This window comes from Ursus arctos, unplaced genomic scaffold, assembly GCF_023065955.2.
Source record: "Ursus arctos isolate Adak ecotype North America unplaced genomic scaffold, UrsArc2.0 scaffold_27, whole genome shotgun sequence".
NCBI lineage: Eukaryota > Metazoa > Chordata > Mammalia > Carnivora > Ursidae > Ursus > Ursus arctos.
The window spans coordinates 36,262,190-36,273,658 of record NW_026622952.1 but is presented as its reverse complement, the minus strand read 5'-3'; the positions used below and the strand labels follow the sequence as shown (position 1 = coordinate 36,273,658).

At 44.6% G+C, this 11,469-nt stretch overlaps 1 protein-coding gene across 1 annotated transcript; it reads right to left on the bottom strand.

Annotated features, from left to right (window-relative positions):
- Positions 1 to 7,090: 7,090 nt before the first annotated feature.
- Positions 7,091 to 11,034, bottom strand: SLC25A4 (solute carrier family 25 member 4). The gene is made up of 4 exons (XM_026508600.4): positions 10,802 to 11,034; positions 9,037 to 9,523; positions 8,401 to 8,541; positions 7,091 to 7,536 (listed from the first exon to the last, which is right to left on the bottom strand). The coding sequence occupies exons 1-4, from the start codon at positions 10,910 to 10,912 to the stop codon at positions 7,379 to 7,381; spliced, it is 897 nt and encodes a 298-aa protein (XP_026364385.1). The 5' UTR covers positions 10,913 to 11,034; the 3' UTR covers positions 7,091 to 7,378.
- Positions 11,035 to 11,469: the final 435 nt, after the last annotated feature.

Genomic DNA, 11,469 nt, shown 5'->3' with positions numbered 1-11,469 from the left:
TCAACATTTTTTTTAATTACCCAATGTGTTACGTGTTTTAGGCCTGAAGAATAGCTTGACATAGTGAAGAAAGAAATGAAAGGATTAAGGATAACTGAGTTTCGATCCTGTACCCATCTCTCAGATGCATTTCCTTTTTTTTCCCCATAAATTAAGAGGTGTCAGCTTAGAATAATAACTTCTGTGTGCTTTACAAACCTAAGAATTAGAATGGAGTTAGAAGGAGGGGGATATTAGCTATTTATATCTTTGAAAGTATGACATTTGTGTGGGAAAGAGTTTGCTTATAATTACATTGTTGGTCATCATCTCTTCAAACCACATCATCTAATTTGTTCTGTAAAATTGCTATAATGCTGCATTGGATACTCGTATAGCCTCATGGAATGTTTTTTTTTAAAGTGTCCACATCAACATTACACATGCATTAAGAGTGATAAGAAATTCCCTTTTTAAAAGTTGCTGCTAAAACATCAGTTTAGGAACTTTTTTTATGAGGGTTTAATAACCACAATGCCATTGGAATAAATCACTGAGCGGTTCCAGCAGTAATATATTTGAGTTCCCAACTTCAGAGTTCAAGGATGCTTCCAGCAAATAAGATCACATCATAGCAGGAAGTTTTATTTGATTTTAAAGTTCTGGTGACTGGTTTTTAAGCCACTGAGAGAGATTTCTGGAGCCACCATGATACAGTCTGAAGGTTCTATGCCTCTGTTTCAAAGTATACTTTTTAAGTTCAGGTAAGTTGCACTATTTATTCTAAGATGATGTTTCTAAGGTTTTACTGTTTTACAAAGTAAAAAAGAGGTAACATGTCATTAATTTACTATAATGAGACACGGGGTTTTTTCCTAGGAATCTAATTTCACATCCACTATTAAAAGATGGAAAAAAAAAATTTTAGATAGTTACCAAAAAACTATGGTTCCAAATTCTTACAGTATTTGTGTTACAATGATAGTCTTCACCAACAATCACATGTTTATTTCATGTATTTGGAAATTATAACTGATCTCCAAGTTTGCAGTATGCTTTGTTTTATTTCATTTGGACACCTGCCTGATACTGTAAGCCAGTTTTTATTGAGTTTTAAGTTGCTAGGGAAAAATATATATATATATGAAACCCTCATGAAGAAGATACTTAGTACTAAGTAAATATATCTTCTCTGCATGTAATTATGTATACTAACTAGAAAAACCTACCATTAATTTGAGAAGATTTAATTTGAAATTGTGGGGAATGTGAGAGGCACATGAGAATGGCATTCCAAAGATTTTGTTGTTAACCGTTTATGTAAATATTACAGAAATACAGAAAGGGCCACAAAACATAAATGTACACTTCATATGTTGTTATAAGGCAAAGCCCTGCATCACCACTAAGCAGACCCAGAGTTGGACTATTGCCAGGACTCACAAGGTCCCAGGGGGCTCCCTACGGTCATGACGCTCTCTGTCTGCCAAAAGGTAACTTACCTAAACTTCTAACACCCTTGTGTGGTTTTGCCTGTTTTTGATTGTCTGTGAATAGAATTAGATTCCTTTGTGTCTGCCTGCTTTGTGGAGCATATTTCGTGGTGTTGCTGTAATTCTTTGTTTCTCATGTCTGTATAGTCTAGCGTATGACTGTACCACGATGCATTTATCTGTTCTGTGGTCGACGGACCTTTGAGGTGGTTTCCAGGTTTTTGGTTATTACAAGTAATGCTAATACGAAGATTTTCTGTAGCTGTCTTGATTACATGTGCCTGCCTTTGGCATGTACTTAGGGGTAAAGTTGCTGGGTTGTAGAGTCCACAGAGAGTTTTCCAGCGTGAGTGTCCTAACTAGTTCCTGTTGCTCCCTGTCCTCACTGCCATTTAGTGTCCGTCGTTTCAGTTTAACCATTTGGGTGGGTGTGCGGTTTTATCATGTGATTGAATCACACTGCTCTGACTCATAATGAGTGGAACACGTTTCGTGTTTATTGGCCGTTGGGGTACCTTGTGGGAGTGCCGATTCTGCTCTCGGTTAGGTGTCCATTTGGTGATTCGTAGGGGCAGTTGCATGTTCTAGATACAATACAGTCCCAGTGTGAGTTGTCTTACGAATATTTCTCCCAGTCTGGCTTGTTTTTTTTTTTTTTTTTTTAAAGATTTTATTTATTTATTCGACAGAGATAGAGACAGCCAGCGAGAGAGGGAACACAAGCAGGGGGAGTGGGAGAGGAAGAAGCAGGCTCACAGCAGAGGAGCCTGATGTGGGGCTCGATCCCATAACGCCGGGATCACGCCCTGAGCCGAAGGCAGAGGCTTAACCGCTGTGCCACCCAGGCGCCCCCTGGCTTGCTTTTTCACTATAAATGATGTCTGTAAACAGAAATGCTTAATTTTACTTCAGTCCACTTTATCAATCTTCTGTAGTTAGCACTTTTTTTATATATTGAATTTTATGAATTCTTCATTTACCCAAGCGCATGAAGATACTCTGCTACATTGTTTTCCACACGTTTTGCTTTTCACATTTAGTTACGCAGTTCATGTGACGTTGTTGTCTTTTTCAGAATGATACCGTTACCTTAATTATTGGCTTCCAGCTTTATTCTTTGGCCTTAATTTGCTGTTATTTTTCTAATTCATTGAAATGGATGTGTAGTTCACTTATTTTCAGCCTTTTTATTTTTTTAGGTAAACTCTACGCCCAGTATGGGACTCAAACTCACAACCCCAAGATCAAGAGTTGCATGCTCTTCTGAGTCACCCAGAGCCCCCAGCCTTCTTTCTCCTTTTCCAGTAAATGCATTGAAGGCTGTCAGTTTCTTCTGAGCATAGCTTTAGTGGTTTCCCACAGTTTTAGTAACATAGTATTTTATTTTCCATTAAGTTCAAATTATTTTCAAGTTTCCATTGTGATTTCTACTTTTTAACCCATGGGCTCTTTTAGAGTGTGTATATATTTATATATATTCTTTTTTTTTTTTTTTTTTTCAAGAGCGAGCTTGCCTGCAAGCGTGGGAAGGGGAAAATGAGAGAGAGAATCTTAAGCCTCCACCACGCTCAGCATGGATCCCGACGTGGGGCTCGATCACAGAATCCTAAGATCATGACCTGAGCTGAAATCAAAAGTTGGATGCCTAACCAACTGAGCCAGCCAGGCACCCCTAGAATATATTTTTAGTAGGATGTTTTAAAGTTTTGATTGTGTTTTTGGTTTATATGAAAAAGTGTAGAAAAAACTTGGAACTGTAGATCAGGGGTCAGCAACTTTACAACCCATGAGCCAGCAGCCTAGTGTCTGTATTGTGGCTTTTACCTTTTTAAGTGGTTTTTTAAAATCAGAAGAAATATTTGTGACGTGAATATTATATGAAATTCGCATTTCAGTGTTCGTATGTAAGTTTTCTGGAACACAGCCATGCCTCCTTCATTTCTCTCATCCAAGGCTGCTTGTGCAATGTGGCAAAGCTGTGTTATGTCAAAAACGATCTGGCCAACAAAGCCTAAAATATTTACTGTCTTGTCCTTCAGAGAAAGAGTTTGTTGACCCCTGCTCTGGATGGTGTTTTCTTCCAGACAGGATTTACTTTTGCTTCTGACAGGCAGCAAGGGCGCTTAAAGTCTCAAATCGGGTTAAAACAGACATGGAGTGGGCATCAGTGACCGCAGTGCCTTCAAGCAGATTTTTATTTTAAATACTTTGAATCCCTTTTCTGGTTGTTTTCAAAGGGAACATTGGTTTTCATTACCTAGTCTGCCAATATGGAAATGCTTTATAAATCAAATACACTTGGTTTTTTAAGATAATTCTTAGATCTTACAGTGAAACTTCTGGATGAGTTGGGCTCAGCTTGAGCTTGAAGGTGTCTGGGCAGCTGTCAGATGGAGGAGCCTAGCTTTCTCTTCCCCGGTGTGTCCTTAGCGCGGCAGGGATAGGGGATGGTGATGAACAGGATCCTTTGTCTTCTCACACCAGTGACAGAAGCCTGGGGGTAAGCCTGGTCTCCTCCACCTTTTAACCCCACTCCAAGTCCCTAGTCTTCAAGTGGTCCTGCTGCTGCTGCTTTGTTTCCACTGCTGTCTCCTTGCCCCCACTCCATTCTCCACACTGCTGCCAAAGTGCTCAAATGGAAATTTGATCCTGTCACTTCCCTGCTTAAAAGTCCATTGGCTCTTTTTTTTTTTTTAAGTGGGCTCCACACTCAATATGGGCCTGAACTCATAACCCTGGGGTTGAGTCACATGCTCTACCCACAAGCCACTCAGGTGCCCACCCTTCAGCAGCTCTTTATGTTGTTGCATACATCTCATGCTTGAAGGAAGCTTATCTGACAAATGCATTTTCTCCATAAGGCACATCACTGCCTTCTTGCACTTAGGAACCCTAGGCATCACTTCAGCACTATGTTTGGGGGTCCATTTTAAACTGTTGACATCACCAACAAAACACAAAAATGTGAAGACCCCCTTTTTAGAGTAGGACAGCTGAAATGAGGACAGATCCTACCTGGCCTTGTTTAACCTCAGGTGTGTATCAGGCAACTTGTTTTTCGCCACTCTGCGCATAACCCAGAATGAACACAAAGGGGTTAGAAATAAAATCTTGAAGAGGAGGTCAATTTGCAAATACGCAATCTGCCAGTGAGAGTCAACATTATCACAGATTAACTGATATTCAAGAGAAGCAGAACACTAAGAGCAATTCATGGCATGACAGACTTTGTAAAATTGTCTTTTTAAAGACTTGAAATTTGAATGTAAAACAGCCACAAATTTCCATCCATTACATTATATGCCCCAACATGCTTGTCCACTCGATAGCCCTTGCATGTTCAAGATTCCACCAAACTGGAAGACTTGCTTTCCCCCAAATATTCTCCTGGTTCTCTGACTCTGGGTTGTAGGTGCACGTTTTCCTCATTTGTTCTTGTATTTAACAAACACTAAACACGGTGTCCCCAGGCACTGTTCTGGGCTCCAGGGAGATGGCAGTGAAATAAGAACGAACCACGGCCCTTGCAGAAACTTCCATTCCCTCACAGCCTTGTATGTTGTAGGTGTTTGTCAATTTTATCTCAGCACAAGCTATGTTGTATGTATTTTACACAATGTAAAATAGAAAGGAAATAGTTGAGATTTAAACACAAACAGTTGAGGCAAGTTGCAATGTTCAGTTACCATTATGGGCCAACCTCTTATCCTCCATGGTTTTCCTTATAGACTCAAAATGTAAAATAAGGTAGCGAAACAGAGGCCTCTAGGGGAGGCTTTAAGATAGAAAATACACAAGAAATGAAAAGGATTTTGGGGGGGCTGCATTTAGGGAGAGCTTTGCAGGAAAGGGGACTAATGAGGAATTCCTGAGGGCAGGATGCTCAATTCTGAGTTGTTAGTTTAATGTAAACCCTTTTCATCTTCCCAGACCTTCAAGTGTGACAGCTTTGCACAGTGACAGTGCAGTGAGGGGATTTGTAAAGTTAGGATGTCCCCGGCCAGATGACAGCATCCTGACAGAGACTTGGTTCTAGTAGTCGCTGGTGAATGCTGTACCGCAGCGAGAAACTGACTCAGTGAGGCCCTCTAGGCGTATCTGCACTCCTCAAGTGCAATCAAGGTAACCCTAGCAGAACAAGGGAGGCTGATGTCCAGGTCACAGGCACAAGGCAGATAATGTGTGCCATTTAATAAATGTTGACTTCTCTTCTCCATTTCCTGTTCCATGCCAGGGAGGACCCAGTTAAAGACTGGAAAACAGTTGTGGTTCTTGGTTGGGCTGGGAAAACCCACTATTCATTCATTGCTTTCGGTTCCCAGCTGCTTCTCATGGCTCCTCCCTCACCTCTTAGGTTTCAAAATACTGAAAGGGCTGCTGGCATTACTTTAAGATATGCTCCACAAAAGTATCTGCCCTACTAGCCTGCCCTGCTTTTCTTTCCTCTCCATCAGCAACAGCATTTGGACCATTCATACCATCCACTGGATGAAAAGCAACACGAGGATAATGTATCCAGAAGGCCCCTAACACTACATGTTTATGACCTGGGCTTGAGATGAGATTGAGAAACTTTTTAGCGCCTTAGCCTGTTCCATCGGCATAGACACGACTACAGTAGGACAGATGGAACCCTGGTTATTGTGGTAAAACAAAGCAGCCGATTTTTTACCAGGGAGGTAGGATTTAGTACATGGAAGAGCTTGGGAAGGAGGGGTGAAGGACAGGAGGTACAGAGACACTGCACCCCTCAAGTCACCCATCAGGGAAAACATAGAACACATGGGCCTGCCTTTCAAGCTTTGCCTAGGGTATCTGGAGTGGTTTCCAACAAATCACTAACAGGCTCGTGCTATATGAACTGTTTGTGGTCTTCTAGACCAGAAGTAATTTCCAGCTAGAAATTGTAATGAATTTTCTCTTGCTCACTAGTTTATGAGCGTCAGATCCAAAATGGACTTTGCCTCTAGGTCTTGATAAATTGTTACGGTAAAGAAGTGCTGGCAGACACTTTCTATACCTGTGTATCTGACTCTGCTGTCATGTCCCCCCTTCTAGTCCTACTCAAGCAAGATTATATTAGATAGTAATGCCCATTTCACTCGTCTCTCCCAACCCCATGGAAGCTTCTTTCAGAATGGGTTCCTGTCTTTTTTTCTCTTCCACAGAGCCTAACAGGTACTAAATACTAGCTTGCTACCTGATTGTCAATGAATACTGCCCACCTGTCATAAAATTCTAAGTATCACAGTTCTCTACAGGCCCTAAAACAGAACATTTCCTCATCTCACAAAACTCCTGAAACTGTTTAGTGGAATTTCAATCCTGAAGATTGCATGAAAGTGCATAAAATCAGGTGGGACTATGAAAGCCGTGATCCATGCCACCACTATGGAGCCCCCAGCACCACAGCATGAGGTAAGATAGAAAGTGGGTAAAAGCTGCCAAAGTTTGAAAACCAGAACTATAAGCATTGTAGGTACTCATGATACACAGTAGAACATCTGACCTTCAGAAGCTGGGCCACTGAGTTACATAAGTCAGTCACGCTAGAAAACACGCATTTATGGTCTTATGTTTAAATCCACGTAGCAGTTAACAAGAATTCAAAAAAAACATGGTGCATTAAGTGGTCTTTATTGAGATTTCACATTCAGTTATCTTCTTCATTATCAGTTCTTCAGTCGTACAAGTATGATAAGTTATGTTATATCTGACGTGGGAATTTAAATGTAAAATAAATACAAAATACATTTGTGGTTTAATGAACACTCAGTGAAGCTTTTTTTTCTGAGGTATTCCTTTCAGTCTGGTTTTATCCCAGATCTTTCTTTTTACTTCCCATAGGAAAAGTCTGTTAAACCACACAATGGATCTGGAACCAATGACCTTGAGTTTTAACTACATTAAACGTATTTTTTGATCTCATCATACAACACCAATACAAAAGCTCCGCCCATGCCTCTCAACACATTGGACCAGGCACCTTTGAAGAAAGCCTTGGCTCCTTCATCTTTTGCAATCTTCCTCCAGCAGTCCACCGTCCCAGTGTACATAATATCCGCTGTGGAAACAAATGTTGGTAAGGGCTTTATAATTCTGGAGGAAAGAGGCTTTTCCTCTGAAAGACATCTACACACAGTGTTAGAATTCTAAGTCAGTCACTTGAGCTCTAAGCCCCAACTCTATGCAGTGTCCAGCTAGACACCCTCTTGCATAACTGTCAGGCAGTGTCTCTTGTCAGTCCTCTTCCTTCCACCCAAAATCAGATGAAGAACTAGAGCAATTGGCTAACTCACACACATGCTCAAACTGTAAAATGGGAGGGGACGGGGTGGAGTGGAAGTATTAAGCTGGGTGGTCCTCCTTTTTATGGATGAGAAAAGAAAATTTTATGGGCAGAGTCTCAAGATGACACGGTTAAAAGAGATACAACTATGAGGTTGAAGCATATGGAACCAATATTTGACTTTTTGACGCTAAAAATGGCAATTTCATGTTTCAGCCTATGGAAGCCAAACCGGCTTCAGGCCATGTCACCCAACAAAAGCACCCTCTCCCACTAACACTTGGAATAGCTAGATAACAAAAGCAAGAATTATTTTTAAATAAACTAGCTAATTAGTTTCCTGTATTTCTGTACCCAGGCTCTAAGGAAAAAGGGCCAATTGCCTCTATCATAATTAGATACTTAGTTAAGTTCACCTCTAAATATCTCATTTTTGGTGTTCTTATCTCTGTGATAGAAACACATTCTTTTCTCTAAAGGAACAGTTGACAGTGTTGAGGGGGACTGACTATAAAGCTGCTTTCCTAAGTTCTTATCACATAATTTTAACAACCAGAATAGTGAAGACTGGAAAGAACACTGAATAGTGTTCTCCTTGGGAAGAGAAATAAGAGTTAGACCAGTAGGTGTCAGGCTTACCCCCTTTCCGGCCAGACTGCATCATCATCCTACGGCGGACAGTGTCAAAGGGGTAGGACACCAGCCCTGCGACGGCTGTCACGCTCTGGGCAATCATCCAGCTCACAATAATGTGCACATTCTTGGGGTCAGGCAACATCCCTGTGAGCAGAGGCAAGAAGCCAAATGGCTGTGAAGTGATTTCTCTCAGCAGCTCAGCCAAAAGCAAGTAGGGATGGAGAAGAGGCTACCGTACCCTCCAACTCCATGCACTACCCTTCTGGAAGAACCTGCCCCTTGTGGGTGCCTCACAACCAGGCAGCCAACCTCTGGATCCAGGGAAGCCAGAGTTGTGCCCAGTGTACAGGGCATGTTGAAATAGCTCCAAGTTCAACTCAGTCACCGACAGAGCTGTGGCAAGGGGGAAGCAGGCTCCCCTTCCTCTCTGGGTAACTCAAGGCCAGAGATCATTTCAGTAGAGGACACGGAGAGTCCTTTAGCTATTTATCCACACCATACCACCTCCTCATTCAGAAGCATCCGTTTAGCCCAGGGACTAGGAAGAAAACCAAGATTAATATCCCATCCTTCATGAGTTACAGACCCCTGGGGCCCTTCCTCCTCCCCACTCCGCACCCCCTGAGGCCCCTCTCTCACCCTTGGCAGTGTCGTAGACTCCAAAGTAGGCCGCTCTGTAGATAATGATGCCCTGGACAGAGACGCTGAAACCCTGGTAGAGACCCTTCAGGCCATCAGACTTGAAGATCTTGGTGAGACAGTCACCCAGACCACTGAACTCGCGCTGGGCGGCACCCTTGCCCACGTCAGCAGCCAACCTGGTCCTAGCAAAGTCCAGCGGGTAGACAAAGCAGAGGGAGGTGGCCCCAGCTGCCCCACCGGAAGCCAGGTTACCGGCAAAGTAGCGCCAGAATTGCTTATGCCGGTCCACGCCCCCCAGGAAGATCTGCTTGTACTTGTCCTTGAAGGCGAAGTTGAGAGCTTGGGTGGGGAAGTAACGGATCACGTTGGCCAGGTTACCCCTCCAGAAGGATAGAAAGCCCTGCTCCTTGGGGATTCTCACCACACAATCAATGATCCCTTTGTACTGCTTCTCGGCACTGATCTGTTTGCTGGCATGCTGGACCTGTGGCGGGGGGAGGGGAGGAATTGGGTGAGGATGGCCGGAGCAGAGGGAGAAGGAAAGAGGACAGGAGCAAATGAACGTTTACAACCCCTTGATTTTCTTTTTTAAAATATATGAGCAAATCAAGCAGATATTAACTAAATAAGTACGTTGGCTACTTGGATAACAAGCAAAAAAAAAAAAAAATCCACTTTTGCCTCAATTATCAGGGCACTTGAGAAAAGGTTCTTCCCCAAATAAACTGAAAAGATTTCTTTGTAAAGCGTTATTTATGCACTGCCTTTTTCCTAGGTGCCAGAACTACACTACAGGCTTATCCGGAGATAGAAATGATTAAAGATCCCTGCCCTAAAGAGCATCTGCTGTGATTTAACAACAGAGATAGTGATTTCTCAGTCTCACGCAGTCTCCCTGGAGACCAGGATATCTGAGGAGTGGCTGCTCTCACAGAAGTAGAATAAATCCACCAGGTATTAAGAGCCTGAAAATGTTCAAACAGATTATCCAAGTAATTAATTACTGAGGGTTTTGTTGCTGTTGTTGGGGTTTTTCTTTTTGATAATTTTGACTCCCAAAATGAAAAGGCCGAGTTTCTCATTGAGGGGCCCTTGCCTTTTGGGCAAGTAGAGACAAACACGATAGATAGGATGAGGATGATAAACCAGAGACCAGACTGCAGAGGAAAAGATCTGGGGACAGGGTAAGGGATATGACTCTATTCCGCAAACTCTTTCTTAAAATCTCTCAAAACCTGTTTCTTCAGCTGTAAAAAAGGGGGATAATACCTATCTTAACAGGTTATACAAAGATAAATGAAATATATGTCAGCCTACAGCATGGCGCATGGAACACGGTACGCAAGTTTTTGAGTAATAATTATTCTGAGGTTTGTATGGTAGAAAGTGGACGCAAGAAAAAAGGTCCAAGGGGCACTGAAAATCAAAAGGTGAGGCCGACCTAGGAGGCCTAAGTGGAGGGTCAGTGCTGTCCCAAGAGCAGGATCTGGCAGGCTGTAACCTGCTTGGGGTGGGTTTCCATATATAGACACCCGAACGCAGGGCGCCACCCGACACCAGGAATCTGCTACTGACGCTGGACCTGTCTACGCAGAGGGCACCTTCCCCTTCGCGCAGGCCGGGCGCCGGGGCCTGTGGCCTAGCACGGATTTGCTGCGGCTGGCCCGCCCCGCTCCCCCTGGCAGCCGCTGCTCGCCCGCGTCCCGCGCGCCCTGCCCGCCCCGCACCCGGCCCGCCGCGCCCGCGCCCCCGCCGTGCCCACCTGCAGCAGCAGTTTGACCCTCTCGATGGGGGCGACCGCGGTCTTGGACACGGCAGCGGCAACGCCGCCGGCCAGGAAATCCTTCAGGAAGCTCAATGCGTGATCACTCATGGTGACAGCCGCGCGCACACAGCCTCCGGCAGCCGCGCTCTCGCCTCCGCCCGGCCAGGCACCGCCGCCCGGTCTCCGTCCCTGCGCGACGCGAAGGGACCGCCCGTCTCGCCCCGCAGCCCTCCTTATATCCCCCGCCGTCTCTCGCGAGAGGAGGAGGGACCCCGGGGCCGCGCGCGCATTGCGCATTGGTTGGGCAGGTGCCCGGACACCCCCTCGCGGTCCCCCTCCTCGGCAGAGGGCAACCGGGGCGAAGGCGCTTCCGGGAGGCCGGGGTGGGCCGGGGGCTGTGCCTGCAGCTTGGGACGTTTAAAGGGCAAATTCATGTTATCTGTCCCGGCGAGCAGAGGGAACACCATGTCTCTGCGGCATGTGGGCCGCTGTATTTATAGCACAAGAAGGCTTAGGCTGGGGCCGACACGGGACCCACGCCTCGAGCAGGGCTTGCTCTAACCTCGGCCCGCACGGGACCCGCTCCCGGCCAAGGGATTTCAGGCTGGTTGGGTTTTTGTAACGGTGTCCCTCACCACGCTCGCCGCTTGGATTTGGGCCTCTTC

What these genes read in the sequence shown, in the direction of transcription:
- SLC25A4 (XM_026508600.4), bottom strand. Translation starts at nt 10,912, where the DNA reads ATGAGTGATCACGCATTGAGCTTCCTGAAGGATTTCCTGGCCGGCGGC. An exon ending in AGTCTACGACACTGCCAAGG is followed by an intron (nt 8,542 to 9,036) that starts GTGAGAGAGGGG and finishes CTCTGCTCACAG; the next exon opens with GGATGTTGCCTGACCCCAAG. An exon ending in GCAGTCTGGCCGGAAAGGGG is followed by an intron (nt 7,537 to 8,400) that starts GTAAGCCTGACA and finishes TTGTTTCCACAG; the next exon opens with CGGATATTATGTACACTGGG.